The sequence below is a fragment of the Haliotis rubra genome, unplaced genomic scaffold (genome assembly GCF_003918875.1).
Source record: "Haliotis rubra isolate DU_JTF1 unplaced genomic scaffold, ASM391887v1 Scf148, whole genome shotgun sequence".
NCBI classification, from domain to species: Eukaryota; Metazoa; Mollusca; class Gastropoda; order Lepetellida; family Haliotidae; genus Haliotis; species Haliotis rubra.
Window position 1 is genome coordinate 989,710 of NW_025765425.1, and position 18,318 is coordinate 1,008,027.

General features: G+C 37.4%; 2 protein-coding genes across 2 annotated transcripts in view; one reads left to right on the top strand and one right to left on the bottom strand.

Moving 5' to 3' along the window:
- The window catches only part of LOC124269823 (discoidin domain-containing receptor 2-like), a 238,426-nt gene that overhangs the window by 78,949 nt on the left and 141,159 nt on the right, over positions 1-18,318 (top strand). The gene's annotated exons all lie outside the window — the stretch shown is intronic.
- LOC124269836 lies at positions 5,130-10,010 on the bottom strand. The gene is made up of 2 exons (XM_046704873.1): positions 9,784-10,010; positions 5,130-5,862 (listed from the first exon to the last, which is right to left on the bottom strand). Exons 1-2 carry the CDS (start codon positions 9,932-9,934, stop codon positions 5,672-5,674), a joined length of 342 nt encoding a protein of 113 aa, XP_046560829.1. The 5' UTR covers positions 9,935-10,010; the 3' UTR covers positions 5,130-5,671.

The window sequence follows — 18,318 nt, forward strand, 5'->3', positions numbered from 1 at the left end:
AGAAATGACATGTTTTTGGTAAATGTTATGGATGCACATCTTCTCGTTTGCAAAATTATTTCTTTTTTTTTCTGTCTACAAATTATTCATTTATATCTTATGAAAATAAGCTTCTATTGCTTCACTGAGTTGAAATATTCGAAATGATAAAATATTCATAATTAAATATTGATTTGTTGAAAGCTTATGCAAATTTCATATAGGAAAAAAACAGCATAGATTAACCCATATTGATAGCAACAAAAAACAGAAACAAACTATGTCATCAGTCAAATTAGGTCATCATGCAAACACTTTTAATTATATATTAAAATAGTTAATAAAGTATTTATTTATCATCAATTTGTATTTTGAACTCGGTCTAACTGTATAAGCTGTTCTGTTAGACTCAGGTGTCGCATATCACTTGTTTTTAATGACTGAATAATTAATGAGATTGGGGGGTACTCATGTATGTTAATTCGGTACGTAAGTAGAAGCATGAATAATACTGACATGCCATGGTACAAGAAATACACAATGGAGGTGTCACATCCTCAACTCGCATGTCTACCTTGAATTACAAGTTACTTCAATTGGGGAAAAAACGTCTACCAAGAACAAATATTCTTATTGAATGATTTTGAATTAAGGGTGAATGCATGACAAGGTGTATGCATTTTTTGGTCCACCCTGAAGCCGTAGTATCTCTATTCTGAAGCACACATTATTCTCGTCTTTTCAATTCCCCCTGGGTATTTGCCCGAGTGAGGCACAGCAGACCTGCACATGTCGATCCCTATAGTATTTTCTGCTACCAAGGTTGAGTATTCTTGTTGTGCTTTCAATTCATTTCTGAATCTTTTTAACCTCCCCGTTGTATATATTTACACTGTCACATAGCGTGTTATGATATGCATACACAACACACCTCATTTGTTGGTAGGGTGATATAGCGGGTTATTCACATTTATCGGCAAGGTTGTGTTGTCTTTGTTTCACATCCTCCCTCCCTCCCTATTGTAGTGGAAATATAATTTGATGAATAAATATGCGGAAATATGGTTCAAATATTGCTTTATGTAACTGTATTTGAAATGGATATTTTACAAAAAATATGGCAATTTTTAATTAAAATTAATTTTTTACAATTGTTTTGGTATAATGCATTTATCATCGACATATTTTGATGAACTGTATTGTGTTGATAGTCAATTAAATTTTGCTTTAATTTTGAGCTTAAAAACGTTGGATAAAATTGGTATTGATTAATGTTCTAGTGTGGAGGAATTACAATATTTGTGATGAATGATGAACCGATCAGGCAAATACAGAATGTATTGTCATTTGGAGATTAAAAAAGACACATTTGAGTGTTGTAGCTGAATTTCTATAAGGGATGATAGCAGGGTGTGCCTTCAGAGACACAGAGACTCCACCATACAAGTTTTTAGAATTATGGTATTAATCTTGTCAAGTTGCAGTAAAGCCTTCTGATGTAGACTGAAGGAAATGTTTGTTGGTTTAGACAGTGCTCATGGCTTCCTACTTCCCCAGCAATACTGACACCATAACTCCATATTTCTCAGTCCACATATCACAGGAATCTATCAGAAGAAAATGTTCTCCAACCATGTTTTTTCCCTTCTGTCATGCCAAAATCTGTAGAAGCTGAAAAAGAGAAATGTAATTCTTCCAAGCCAAGCCTTGGTATTGATATTAAATAATCCACTCCGATTTGCAAGTTTGAAGCTAACCAAAATTTGCTGAAACACGGTTGACACATAACAGTGAGGTATTGAGTTGGCTTGAATATTTATGAAGCTGGGAGAGTGGATGTGCACTGTGTAGAACAGGCCATGTGACTAAGCTGACGGGCTCCATGCTATACAATATGCCAGTGTATGACAGATGTTCAGACTTCTCATAGTAATCCTCGGAGGAATTCTCGCCACTTTTATCAGACTGAGCTTGGTCCTGATCCAATTATTTGTTTTTACTTTCACTGAACTCTCTGCTGTACGTCCAACTAATATCATCCACATGGAAATTTGTTTTCAACTCTCTCCAGTTGTTGAGATAATCCTTTATTTGACAACGTCTGTCATCCCAGCTCCCCCACCTGACTGTTCCAGATATTCTTTAGATTGGAGGTACAAACATAGAGATTACCATACAACATATAATGTGTATTTCTCAGAGCAAGGGCAATACATGGATTCTAACATGACTTTTGTAAAATCAGAAAAAAATGTCATTATTTCTTTATCCTTCTGAGACCCCTATAAAAATGCTCTGATTACAACCACGTTAGAAACAATACTAGGATGACAACAATCTTCAGCAATAATATTCTTCTGGTGCGACGTCATTCTTCCCCACGTCACAGTAGGCTCCAACAATACCAGTTGACATTAACAATGAAATGCACATGGAATGATATTTGCAAAAAGGCACATGCAGGTTTTATGCACTTGGATATTTCTGACCTTATGGGTAATATAATCCTCTATTTGATGTCTTTCATCTCAACTATCTTCACTTCTGCAAACCTCAAGAAGTTTTATTACAATGCGTATTAGTGTTGTCTACTGCTGAGCTTAGTTGGAGGACGTCCTCTGTACTAACAGCTCATTCCAGCATCTATTGTGTTTGTGTGGGATTATTTAAGGAAATGGACATTTTTCACAGCTTCTTCAGAATTTCAAGGCAGACGTGAAACATATTCAGTACACACAAATACCTTCATTACAATGGTGAAACTCATTACAAATATATAATTTGTATAGAAACAAACAGCTCCATCTATAAAGATGGAGTCCCAGTGAGTTCGGTGACAAAGGTGTTTCTAAACTGAAATGTATGTCTTCATGTCAATGTTTGAGAGCATGTGTGGTGTAATATTATTTAGAAGTGGTTGCAATTTAATGTTTCTAACTGTCACTTCTGTGAACATGAAAACGCCATCATGTAGTTAGCCACAAAGGACAATTGAGGTAGGATGTAAAATATGTTTAATTAACCGTACCACAATTGATGTAAACTACAGGCAGAAAGGAATATGCTGAAACCGAAATAATACTGATGCCTCATGGGAAGTGCCGAGATATTATTCAAAGGTGGCAATTATCGTGGAGCTCACACAAGTCTCAAAAAAAACTCTTCAATGCACACAGCGCTGTGACAAACTTAATTTCAAAATGTTCCAATGTCAGAAATGCCCATTATTTAAAGATATTCTTAAAGGATCTGAAGTGCATTTCCTGAGAATCATATGAGTTCATATTGTCTTATTTACTGACATGTTTACGTCCTCTGCTCGAGTACTTTCATAGGTGTCCTGTTTTCCTCCCTTCCAGAATATGTAGTTGTATAAAAACTCGACACTTTCCTTGATCTGCGGACCAGGTAGAAGAAGATTAGCTTATCTGTGAAGGAAGGGAACTTTTTATTAGCATAGCAAATAGGAAAAATTCATCCAGAGAGAAAACTAATCTGGAAAAAAAAGAAAAATGTAACATTTGGCATGCGGTACTCTCGTATTCAAAGATTTAGTACCTTTTGTCAGTTTTTTACAGACATTGTTCATTTAAAAAAAAAATCTTATGAGACGGCATGTTCTTCTTACTAGAAAAGTGGCAATGGTAATGCTCCCCCATCGTAAGTGTGAAATCTGGATTTTAGATCTGGTGAGGAGGTAGACTAGCACTGTGTCCTCTATGATTGGGGATTGCAATTAGGAGGGGTAGTCGAGTGGCAATGCTATTTGCTGTGCTAATCAAGTTTGCCACAAATTGCATCACTTGACAATTTAGGCATAAACAATTGGATGATACTGCACTCCCTCCGGAGAGTGTGAGGGAATTTTGCTCCTTAGTTAAACAGTGTGTGCATGATTTAAATTCCAGCTCCTGTAGAATATTTCACCCCCTGCAGACTTTAATTTTCTAAAAGTTTGGTATGCATGAAATCTCATTTTGGTCCCTGTTCTAATCAGGAAACTCAATATTAGCGAACACACATGCCATGTGCCCAAGTCAGTGGTACTGTTACCATTTCTAAATTTCATTTCATCCTTTATTATCTTTAGTTTTTAAAAAAAATGGCATTATCAGATTAATTTTGAGATCAATTTTAATTTGAAGCTAAAATTTGTAAGTGAAATGGAGTCTGAAATTGGATAGCTGACATTTTTGTATACGATTATTCAAAGGAATGGTCTGGCTCATTTTGATAACCCTAAATTATGCATATATCCAAAGCCTAATAAATAACACATGACGATGCTGAGTATATGGAGGGTGGGTCGTAACATTTCCAACCTAATCGGCCCTTGTTTAGTATTTGTTGGACAGTCAATAAGATATTACCACTTGATACACGTAACAGCTGCAGAGCATCAGACAATGCAGACTCTCGTACATTTCATTCATAAACCGAATGGACAGTTCCCTTCAGCAATGGTGTTCAAACAGCACAGATCTTCTCACAATGAGCCTTTGAACAACAATTCCTACTCATGCTAACAAATAAACAGTTAAAAAAACTCCTAATGTCTTTGATCTTAAAAGCTTCCCAAATCATTCTTATGCCCGCGGCACTGGGTTGATAAAAGCTTTGCCAATGGTACATAAAGTACGTGAAGATGAAAAGGTGTTAAGAGTCATCCGTTTTACTCACATAGTAGTAAGTCTGCAACAGTTTTTGATAACAGTGTACCAAGGTTAGGACATCTCTGGGGGGCAGAGTCCTGGAGAGAATGTAGGCTTACTGTGGATAGAGGCTGTAGAAGCATGCTTTTGTATTTGACATATGGCGCATTGCTATGCTTGTAAACAGGACAACCGCCTCACACTTCAAAGCTGGACAGCCTCAGAAGGTGCTGGACGTTCAATAACCCATCATGCAAATTTCATTCCCATAATCACCTGTTTTTGATCGGCATCTGCCGGAGTAAGAAGAAAGGTGAAAACCTGCCCCATCCAATCGTCAATAGGCATTTTCTGATCTATAGGATTGTCAGCAGATACCGCCACACCGCAAGGCATGCTGGTATTGATCCCCAATCGTATACATCACACGTTCCTGTAAAATTCATTTATGAAAGTCTGGAGCGTATCTGTTTGGCTTCATTACTGACCCCTCTTCCACCTTGTAAAGATTAAATTTCATTGGCTATCGATTCTTCCCATGCAACTGTGTACTACGATCAGTTCAAAGTAAACCATTTTCATAATTTTGATATTTTCTCTGCGAAAAATACCATGCAATCTGAGATGTCTTGTTAATTGTTCACTTGAAACTCTGATCTCTACGCTGACACCCACCGGTTCAAATTATCATCTAACATTTTTGCAGAATCGAGATAGTTCAGCAGAAGTACAGCCTCAGGAAATTGCTAGGGAATTTCATCAACAGATTTTAATTATTAAACAGAAACTAAATACATAGTTGATCATTTCGAACTTGGTTTGCTGCTATGCAGATCAATACTGAGGTTTGCCTGAGAGGTAAAACAAGAAATATTTTCGATATTTTATATTTCGTTGATAGTATCAAACCAGGCAAAGGTCGGCCATCATTGATTTCTCTCTGTATGTGGCATATTGAAGCAAGAATTCATTAATTCTTAACATGGTCGACTGTCTTTATTGAGGTTGAAAATATTGCACCGCGACAGGCTTCCTGTTCTTCAGAATTCCAATATATTGACTGTCATGGCAGCTTCAGCACACAAACCAGATCTGTTGGCAGCCATCGGAGGAGTCTGGCCATCGGAGGAGTCTGCCTGCAGGCCTGAATTGCCTTGCCAGCTACAGTCCCCAGCTTGTAGGCCCGCATTGACTTGTCCTCTCAGACAGCATGTGTAGATACTCTCCCGACCTGCAGTGGGAATATACCTTATGAGGTGTTGCATGTATATTCTTTAATAGTTCATCTATAAAGCAAAAACCATGAGACTATCTGTCTGTATTGTATTCAAGAAATAATCTGATTTCCTTTATGCTTCAGAAAGACATATTTCGCAGAGTTAAATTGAGTTTGAATCTTCTGTAATCACTAAAGGAGTATTCCCATGGTGAGATAGTTTGTAAAAAATGAGATGGTGGCAGATCCAAAGCTCGGGCCTCTTCCGTCATGTTCTCCCGTAACGTACACCTTATTATCAATCAAGGGGGCTTCTTTGATGTAAGTTTGTGGGTTAAATACAGTGCTGATGAGAACTCAGCTATCAAGGCCGTATAAGGGAATATTACTTTCTGCCCTGCCATACTGTGTGTGAATTACTGCTTCCATTTCGTCCAGGCTGATGGTTTCAAGTGAATGCTTCAGTGCAGGAGACAGTGCAACTCGCCCATTGCATGTTGTGGCCAAATTAATCACAGCGCATTGATTAGGTGGAAAATATTACTGCACCTAAGCGTGCATGGCTGCCTTTTGAATTAATCTATCAGCAGAACAATAAATTGTATCATTATTTTCAGAACTACATCCTCCCAATATTTTTATCCTGTAGTTCGCATTATTCAATGGAATAAAATCAGAACGTTTTGCACTTGAGTTTACAATTTGGGTGCAATATAGAAATGGTTACTGACTGATTTGGTTGGGTGGAAAAGATTGATAAGTAAGTAAGTGAATAGCAATGAATAGCAATGCTTAATTTAGCAGGCAGTTCATATGAGCCAGATGGCAAATTCCTTTTCCCCAATAATGTTTAATCTGTCAGAAGACATGCATCTTTTATTATGGCATTTGTCTCTTGATAGCTCCTCTTCCACTCGACCAGACCCCCCTGTAGACCAACAAAATGTTTAATGGGAAGGACATTGCTAGCTTTAGAAACAGTAAATGTAGTCTTTTGTTCAAGAAGAAAATTTGAATCCCGTCTCTTTGTAAAGCTGTTTAATCAGGACCAAAGTTGGACAGAGCTTCACTGTTTCACAGCAGGAATTCCATTCTGGTGATAGTTTAGATATGATTTGGTGTAATGAGGGAAGGGAGAGATAGGAAGCTGATACTCCACAGATAGGATACTGTTGATTGATTCAGATGTAATATTTGATAACAATTTATCAGTCACCATCTTAGCTGACAGTATGTGAAACAAGCTATTTAATATACCTTCTTATTTCATGATTACACGTTTCTGTTAACGTTTCTATTTTTATTATTAATATACCTTCTTATTTCATGATAATGCATTTCTGTAAACGTTTCTATTTTTATTCTTAATATACCTTCTTATTTCATGATAATGCATTTCTGTAAACGTTTCTATTTTTATTCTTAATATACCTTCTTATTTCATCATAATGCATTTCTGTAAACGTTTCTATTTTTATTCGTAATATACCTTCTTATTTCATAATAATGCATTTCTGTAATTGTTTCTATATTTATTCTTAATATACCTTCTTATTTCATGATTATGCATTTCTGATAATGCAAATTGTTTCTATATTTTTTCGTAATATACCTTCTTATTTCATAATAATGCATTTCTGTAATTGTTTCTATATTTATTCTTAATATACCTTCTTATTTCATGATTATGCATTTCCCCAATCATTTCAATACATATTTGAACTGAGGCATAGTTATTTTGTTGCAACTAAAAATTGTGTTTGAAATATCTGGCTGTGATTAGTTCAGGAAATTCTTCTAATTAATTCATTCAAGCTGTGAGTGTACATGGAAGTGAATACACTTTCTTTTGATTTGAATGCTCCCTATGTGGATTCTCCCCAGGGAGTTCAGGAATCTGGTTCAGATCTCCTGGGGGTGGAGGAAGTTGGGTTCCACACTCAGTTTATAAGTATGATGGGTAATTATGTACCCACGTCAGGTTACCCACTGAGAAGATGTCCTGTTCATTAACTTATTATGCCAAAGTCAACATCTGATATATGTTATGTCAAGAAGGATGTAAAATTAGTGATGGCACTTGTTGGAGCAATCTGAGATAAACTGGCCACCTACTGCTCTATGGGGTGGTCTGGGAATAAGCACCACCATTGGGGCAGGATTTAGGTAGCAGAGGTAGTCAGATAGCCCATGGTCAGAATGCCAGCTGCCATATTTAGAGATAACTTATCTATCTCCCCCTTGAGAAGACCACCATAATTTGAGAAACAGTTTATTGTAGACGATGTTGCTTGTAGCATGGTGTTGCATGTTGCTGAAGCATTATGGTCCGAGGACCATTTGTCTTCCGACATAATATTTGACAGCATAATCGATAATAAATAGTGCGAGGCTAGAACAGTGATACATTGTATGTCTGTGTTTTCATAATATGCTGTTGTGTGCAATTTGGAGGATAGATTGGATACTTAGGGTTAAATCTACTTACTTGACTTGGACATTTTTTCAACATTTTCCATGATTCATACAATTGATTTTTATATGTAAAAATATACAAGAAGATAACATTACCATATTTTGCTGTAAATACACACACATTATGCCACTTTACTAGGTTCTTAAACATTTGGTGCTACTGAATATTTATCATGATGACACAATAGCGAATTTGTCGAACGGTATTGATACGATTCTCATGAACATGAAGTAGGGGCCTGTTCTGGCTTAGACTCAATTCTCCTTAAATCCCCCCAATTTTACAAAACACTTCTCGGTTATTGAGGCTTACGAAGTGGTCAAATGATCCAGTCATTGTTGACTAACCATTCGCGGTCTTTGTTGTGGAAGCGATCATATTTTCACTTGCCTGGAATGAAATAAAACATTGTCCACGGTTGAAAGGAACTGAAATTGTGTATAAAATAACAAAATGGATCACTTTTATGGCGATATTCTCCTAGCAACTGATCAAAAGAACTCCCCATGTGTGAGAATCAGCTCGCACTACAATACCTGTTAAAACAGTTTCGAGGGGATCCCCTATCGCCTTGGTTTCACCATACACTATGCCCTGTTTTTCTTTGTCGATTAGGAAGGACGAAATTCTTGCCCGATTCTAATGATCACTCCAGTCGCGTCTTTAACAAAGAGATTCTGGGTCTAACTGATTAACTGTGTTCCTTTGTTGTCTGTAAGCCGGATAGCACTCTGTGTAGCGTGAAAAGACTGGTCTAGGATAAACGGTGTTTTGAGATATTCCGTGATAAATCATTCCTAGCTGTTTTTGATCAGACTCTTTTTGAATAATTATTCCAGAGGGTTAAATTTTATGAAACAGTTTTTGCTCAAACAATGACAGGTGTGCAGTTAAAAGGATTAATACTGTGAGTTATTATTCACATGCAAATTTTCAAAATGGATTAAAATTTGGATCAATGCCATTGTGTTTCAGTGAATCATAGCACTTAGGGTCTGGTACTTTAGAATACTTTAAATCCTCTAATTGTATGCGAAATTTAGAGTTTAAACAGAAATATATGTTATTCATATTGATGAATATAATTAGGAATATGCAGACTCATTGGATAGCTGTAATTTGGCAGCTGAAGGGAGAAATCCACTCGGTGACTGCTTCGTCCTGTTGGTTTGTTTGTTAATTATTATTGATGATACTTGCTAAACGGGGAGACATACACTTCATGAAGCGCTACATTGGATACCTTCAACACCTGTGCCATCTAATCATGGAAACTGGAGAGGCGTATTATCAAAGAACCAAGCGGTGATGCTGTTATCTGCTCATCTGTTCTGTCAAATACCTATCCGTGTCTATCTGTAAGTCGTGACATTGCGTATTATCGCTGACATGGCAGCCTGGAAATCCAGTTTCCATTGTCAGCCATCTTGGAGTGATCAATGAGGGATTTATGCACTCACTTTTCTTGCCATCATCATTTTTCACAGGAGTTCCTCCCGCTTTTGGAAGTCGTCCATTATTGAATTTCCTGTCATGTCTTCTCCTTCTCCCCAGGTTTCCATCCTGCGGAAGTAGCTTCTCCCTCCCTCCCAACTCCTCACAGTGCGACATCAGCCGTTCCTACCCCTCCCAACTCCTCACAGTGCGACGTCATCCGCTCCTACCCCTCCCAACTCCTCACGAACCTGCATCAACGACCAAAACCTCACTACCATCACCCTCCCTCCATCAGCTCCCTACATCACCCTGTCGCTAGCTTCATGCTTTAACTTAAGATTGATTCTTGACACATCCAGTCATCATGATCAGGTTTCCCACAAAACTATCTCCAACCATGTTGAGTCGCTTGCAGGGGTTTAGAGGCCGCTGCTGCCCACCTCCCAGTGTGGGACAGTCCTGGATACTGAAGACAAATGGGGCCATCCAACTCCATTTTGTGGTCGCAGGTCATGACAAATGACAGACAGACCATCCCAGAATATGTTGGCACAATTGAAATATGATATCAAACTTGATCAAACACAAATATAATAAGGACAATACCAACATGACACAATTTCCCCTTCAACAACCTCAGGAGCCATGTTGTGTGCATGTCAGTACACTTATTCCTAGAATATACACACTTATTGTTTTACTCGGAAACTATGCAAATTTTTCTTTTAGTGTAATAGCACCTATATTTGTATTTTACCTTTATATTCATTTTATTAGTATTTTTATTATTTTGTTTTGTATGTCAAGAGGCCATAATGTTCTTTATATATCATATGTTTTATATTTACCAAAATAGTATTTTCATGTTGTGCTTTGTCCAGAGTGGATGTTTCAAACAATAAACTTTCTTTATTATTTTAAGGAGGGTTTTATGCTAATGTAAATCCTGCTCCGAATGATAAAACCTTTATGACAATTTACAGTACCAAAAGTTCTAATGAATGCGAGCATTAAACATCAATATTGGCCTATTACTGAGAGTAATTTATGCACTTTAGTACAGAACAGAAATAATTATAATGAAATTACAGACTTGTATCCTCCAAGCATGACTCAATAGTTAACATGATGATGTGCGAAAATATTTCCTGCTTTGGACGGTTAACAACTATCCATCATTCAGGGGAATAATTGGTAAATGGACAGTTTCCTTATAAATCGGTGATCACTTCGCCCTGAGCTGGTAAGAACATACTCTGTTGCGTTTCAGGATGGCACTACCTTGAGGGCTTGTCAGGGGGAATAAAAAACCCAATAATTAACAGTCTTTTAGTGTAATATGACCCAACTTGGCGCCAATTATTTTAGATCACTTTAATGTACTGTAATTGTCATAATGAGGCATTTCTGAAAACCATCAGCTCGAATTTGTACCATAACACTAAACAGAGTGGTCTTTGTTGGCGATGTTGCTCCTTGACTCCCCACGATGAAATGGGCGATGTTCTCGTATCATTCCACACAAGATGGTTGGTGACAAATTTGGATGTTCCAGCCAACTCAAGTATCAAACTGTTTGGTCACTTTATTTATTGACTCTGTACTGCTTCATAGAGCTTGTGGGAAAAGGCGTCTGCTCGTACACGCTCCACACCAAAGACGCTGGTTATAGATCTCCACATGTGTGAAGTCTGTCCCTGGTGCAGTATTACAAAATAAAATCCTCACAGATTCTCTGCTGGGAGATTTGAGGTGGGACTTGCCGATGAAGAAAATGTGGGGAGTTACGACCCCCCCACAACGATGACAAGCTGCCACTCAAAAAAGTGATGCCTCTTTCCCTACTTGATAATGATCGGACAAATTGCGGATAATTCCCGAGGAAGTGCCTCATTTTTGGTGACACATTTTGATTGGCTACTTCCTCTGTATCTTGTCCCATATACCGAGCTCGCTTTACATATATCTAGTAATCCTGGTAGATCTAGTAATGACAGTAATCTCCGCAACTTGACATTATCCAAATTCACACGAAAATCATGCAGAAGGAAAATATTCTCTTTTCTATTTCAATACCACCTCATACATAATTCAGTATATGACCACAATAATAGGAATTATTATTTCAAATATAAATTCATGATCTGTGATAGCTTCGAGCTAAATGATTTTCTAAATGTCATCATCAGTTTTAGGGGAAATCTTGTACATTTCATGAAACAAATTACAGGACCAAAGGTCACGACATTTAATTATTCCTCTAACTAAACAAATGCCCCTTATCAAATAAGTGTGGGGTTTCCTTCGAAGGGATAGAAATCTGTATTTGTCTACAAAATAACGTATGATTTTGTTCTCATAAAATCCAAAGAAGGTATTTCTGGAAATGTATTTTCTGAAATCTGCTATTCTGATGGTTAATGAAGCAGTCCAAAAGGTCCATGTGGCAGCTGAAAGCTGGAGGTCTTACAAGGAGGCTGAAACAAAATTTTAGCAGTTAATGGCTCTAAGACAGGAGATTTAGACAAAACGTCCAAATCAATAATTGTGGGGTCTGATGATAGCCTCAGGGCAAAGTCTTATTATGCAAAGACGAGGCCCTGTCAATGACACCAAGCCTATGCAATGACAGCGAGGAACAAGATGTCACAGTATGGTAGGAAGAGAAATGGGTGAGAAAGCAGGCAGATTGGACCCTGAAAGGGCTTGTGATAAATCACTCACAATTGTAATTTAGTTTCAAATCAATTGAAAACACTCATTGTTTTTAGTCTTTCATCAAAGCTGAACTTTTGAAATTAATGGGGGGGGTTTAATGTAAATTTTTTGTATTGTATATTGTGGTTGTTATTGTTCCAGATTTTGAATTAAGTTGTATGAAGTTTGTGTCAGAATATTTAAAATCTATTTTGATACTTTAGGGTTTTGAAATAAAACAAAATAACACATATATACAGTAAGATTTTTGTGCTTATGCTAAAGCAAGCAAGATGCTGTATTCAAAACTGTTATCAATAATTTGGAATCATTCATCTGAAACATACTTTCAGAGCAGTCTAACATGGACATGCTTCAATGCATTTCTGAATTTGTGTCCCTTTATTTGGCAGAGACAAATGAATATCGCTTACTACACATTTCCTTTGTGGTGGCAGAAATCATTTCCGTTATTCAATATGCCCCACATGCTGTGCTGTTTTTATATCAGGTTCATTTTATTCAATAATTTAACAAATATTGATTTTGTTAATTGAATGACACAGATATATGCATTATTAAACACACTTCTGGTGAAGCAGTCTAACACTTTTGAAACATGCAGGAATCGTGAGTGTTGTGGCTGATCTACCCTTGCACCTTATTCATTTAGAAACAAATGGAGTGACAGTTCAGGGAGACATAATTAGCAGGTGTTAATAGTGTTCGTAAATTATGCATCTAATCCAGCAGTTGTGGTGACTATGAAAATTCAGCTTGTATGTAGTACAGGTTTGTTAATAAGATCAATATTTGGAAAGGCAGATAGCAAATGACAAATTCCTGTTAGTATTCGTGAGATGTGTTACAATTCTTTTCTTGTGGTGAACATTTCTCGATCATCAAATGAAGGCGTTTATTGTAATATTTAGTTTCTAGTCATAATCAGTTATGGATTATCACATTATACTTTTGGATGACTGGAAACCAATGGGTTTGTTTGAAAATCGAAAGTCAATTTTGTGTCCCTTTAGCCGTCAATACCTGCGTTGGTGATCTTGCCACTACCAACGACCACAGTCAGATTGTGAGTCATCCGTTAGGACTTGTCATTCTATTAAGGTAGGGTCCGCAGTGATTAATACTGTCACAGGCTTTCAGTCTCAGTATGCAAATTATCTACAACGCTTTCCAAGCGGCTGTGCAGACAATTGAGAAATGCTCTCGAGCCAAGCGCTGGACCACTGATCCATGAACCGATGAGCAGACAGAGGCCACCCTCTGCCGTAAACTACATGCAGGAGTGTTTACGTTGCCTGCAGAATTCATCCCACCAATCATGTTCATGTTTCCAAAATAAATTCTTGAATGAAGTTATGGGGACCATGCTGTCGTCCATTGTGAAATGGTCTGCAGAAAGTCTTTGATGTTTAATAGAGGCCGTGAGACTCGATGCGTTCATCCACATCCTCCGCCATTTGGCAAGTTCTGATGACCTTTTAAAATCTTTTTGTTTGAACATTATTCAATATTTGTTGTTCACTGACATTCATCAAAGTGTAAACATTTTCTCAATGAACGATTTATTAACTCCTTAAACAAGATAGGAACTTAATTGTCTTTTGATGGTGTCGACCATGAAGCTAGAACCATAATGAAGCCAGCTTTTAAGGGAAAGAGATAATATGCATTTTTCTTTTTCTTCATGTAATAAATATTCATAAGAATACTACAGTAGTGCACTGGTAAAGAAATTAAAACTATCACTTGATATTTATTAATGACTAGAGATAACAAAGTGATAAAAATGCTAGAAAGAAATTCATGTCGAAAACAGCTGTTTGGGGGAACTGAAATATGTTTTTGCACTTGTTACTATCGAGACAAAAAGAAAACATTAAAAATGCCATATTTAGATTTGGGCCACCCCCTAGCGATTGAGTCACCCACAAACAGCTGCAAAGACAGGCAGTGATATTGACTTATACACTCCTTAGGGTATACGAACTGAAAGAATTGGGCAGCTAACGAATGAGGTCGAGTGTGCTTCCTTATTAGACAGATGACTGTGTGTTTTAGGGAGCCCTAGAGGGGGGCCTGCTTGTGTAGGAATTGTTAGTATTGTTGTACATGATTGTCTGTGGACTTCTGATCGTGCAACTATTGTATAACTGAAATATCCCACCGGGATCTTCATGTCATGCCATGGGACATAAGTAATGCTGAATTTGATAGGTTACGCTTCCTCATTGTGATGTGTCACACAACATGGACATTCCATCATTCAGGAATAGGCAGTTTTCCTAGACATTGTCTGGGAACAGGGTTCATCAGTATTTAGTGATAATGATTCAGCCTGTAGTTATGAAGCATTCAGACAGCAGAATTCTAGTCATTGTTTCACATTGTTGGTCTGTTCCTTCCATTAAGGGAATCAGTTTGATTTTCTGAAACATGAACTTTGCTATCCACGGTACTGAGCTGAACAAAATAATTATGACTGCTGGAACATTTAATATTGTGATTTCAAATAAAAGGATTGTTAAGGTTATATCTGTTAAACATGAATTTGGTGTTGTTTGGAACAGCCCTACATTTGTCTCAAGAATAATCTTTTGGTATTAAGACTTGAAGGTTGATGCTTTATGTTGTGACAAGTTTTGAATATGATATTTAAAACAAAAAGTGTTCTTACTAGTATATTTACCAAACGAAGATGCAGGTTAGAAATGGTCTTCAGTAAGCATGCTTCTTTGAAGGAACTAGTAGGATTGGGTGTTCAGGCTTGTGCTGTAGCTCAAGCATCTCATTGTATCCCAATAGCGTAGGGGCGGTTGGGTAGCCTAGTGGTTAAAACGTTCGTTCATTGTGCCGAAGACCTGGGTTTGATTCCCCACATGGGTACAATGTGTGAAGCCCATTACTGGTGTACCTCACCGTGATATTGCTGGATTATTGTTAAAAGCGGTGTAAAACCCAACTCACTCACTCACCCACAGATTAATGCTCATAATGTCAGTCATTGCTGCAAGCTTGATTATTTATAGAATAGTCGCTCATAGCTCTAATATTGCCCGATTATTTACAGAATAGACACACATAGCTGTAATATTGCCCGATTATTTACAGAATAGTCGCACATAGCTCTAATATTGCCCGATTATTTACAGAATAGTCGCACATAGCCCTAATATTGCCCAAGTGCAGGGTTAAACAACAAACAGTTTTGTATGACTTCAAAGTTGCTGTAAGGACAGTGGTGTTAATATCTTGGTACTGTGTGACATGATCCCCATGCTAAATGCAGTGCAGCTTCCTGTCTTTGAATGGTTCAACATAACTCCTGTGTATCCAGGGATTGTACGGGAAGTCTTTGTAATGGAAAAGATCAGACAGTGGGCATCAAAGGAGATCTAAGAACGAAATTCTAGTGTAATTACTAAATTAATTCACCACTATGTTTAATTAGAACTAATTGTATCAACACCCAGCCCGCGATGGTGAGCCAGCATGAGATTATACAGCAAACCAATATAAATAACATCCATTAGCATCATCACCATGGCTAATTCAGGTCACATCATGACCGAGCATGGAAACTGGGAAATAAATGCTTATCTTCCCATGTTACTGCGATTCACCTGCCTGGTGAAGAGGAATCTAGAGTCTGTTCAAACAAATTAACTGTCTTTATTGCTTAGAGGTTAAAAACATTGGCAACCGGAACATGACTGGACATAAATTTGGGATGGCTCTGCCAATATCGACAGTCCGCACAGTTAGTTTGATGACAGTGCGTGTGTGGTAGGGTGCCTACGATCACATCAACAAACAAAAGGTATCAAGGGTCAACAGAGATTCTTTATTAAACTCAGGCCTGTGATACGGGTGTGCCATGCGAAATCCTCACTTCGAAAACATATCCATCTGTAGCTTGGCTTGATCAAATGGAGATATGGAAAGACCTGGATACAAAACTCGAGCTGTTGTTGGTCTTGGCCTCTATCTCCAACTTTCCTACTTAAATAGATAAACTTGGGGTTTTATTTTGTAGCGTCAAGGGATCTTTTGGAACATCTTCTGGAATAGTGTATAGTCTGTCCTGATATACCTCTATACAGGAGGACTGGGAGGAGGATAGAACATGACTTCATCAGGTTTCGCATTTGTTTCCATTGATTCAGAAATTCCAAGTAGATCTGATCAGGAATCCATTTTCTTTCTATAACTCTAGCGGTTCTGTGGCCGCTGGAGCCTCTGATGAATGAACCAGACACTTTTTAAAGCCCAGAATTGTCTCCTTTACCCTTTGTTATCGTGAAATCCATTGAAAAGATCGCAGACCTTTCATGAAAGGCAGACAAGTAACTCCTTAGCGATGAACGGTCTCTCTTCCTGCCCGGTGATTCTCTCTCACTGAGGTAAAGTACGTCTCAGTTGGCAGTATTAGCAACTTTGAAATACAAAAATGAAGAAGGTGAAAGAACTTGCTTCTAACCTCCTGTTCCTTGATATGTAATGCTCAAAACAGTGTCAGACGCCATTGAAGATGTTTGAGATAAACAGCTAACACTCCAGGAAGGTTTGTGGTTGTATAAATCGGATAGCTTTGATGAACTTTTAAAACTACATAATTAGCTTCATTTAAAGAAGGACCTTTGAAGAAGGTTTGTTTTAGATGCTTCTGAGGGTTTTGTGTTTTTGATAGATTTTATCACAAGTTATTTATGAATATAAATTGGTATGGAAAGAACATAGAAAAACAACACTTCCTGTTTTTCTTTTGCTTTTGTTGATGTTTTAAGAAATATTGCTGTACAAATAACATCCATGTTTATTTTTCCTTTGTTATTTTTGAAAAATAAAAATGAACTGAGGAGGGATAACATAATTATAGACCAGTGAAGGATATGATCCATGTGGACTGTACATGAACTGAACAAAAACATTTATTAATATTTTCTGGGATTTTTGTATGTAATGGTGTTTTTTTTAGTTTTCACTTCAAGAAAAAAAATCCCCAATTCATCCATGATCCCTAACTTATTTTGTTCAGGATATATTATGTTTCCAGGTCAAAATAGTCTTGAAACTGAGCCAAAATACAACCTGAAACGTGTGGCAGTGATCAAAATACATTTGTTGTAGTAGAAAATCAGCTGTTACTGTTGATGCTGATATGGTCTAATTTGGTTTTGGTTTTGTCAAGAGAGTAAAATTCATGTCAAAAGCACATTAACCAACTGTAGCACTTGTTTGTAGATTCCCACAAACACTGATGGGTTCGCTATGGTGTTATCTGAAGACGTGTAAGACAGTTTCTCAATTAATGCTGTCTGGTGTAAGAAGGGGAGATAGTTATGTGACTTAATAGGATGATTGACAAGGACAGACATTTGGAGACTGGCATGAGCAGCAAGAAAGTGGCGGACTATTTGTGGATCCACAATTTGTTTGGAATTGGACTTGGTCCTGTTTATTTTGTCATCTGCGATGGTAGTTTTCTAACCTAGTAAATAGAAGAACTGCCTTCTATTCCTAAAGAATGAATTAAAAGCACGGAAATCTCCTGTCGACAGACTACAGCCAGGCCGTGTTTGTTTGGTGTTGTCGTCTTCAACATTTTTGGGTTAATTTACCATGGGTTTTTTCATTGTAAGCGCCAGAAAGTCGATGCAGATTCATCTAGTCTGCTTACACATCTGAGTCTGGCTGTCCTCAATCGAAGACTGTTATATTGGTGAAAATGGGTTCTCTTGATTTAAGCTTGTCATATCATCGGGTCATGTCCCAACAACCTAATGTTTGTTTTTCTTCAGTCATAGAACACGAGAATGATAAATGACTAGCACAACTTATCT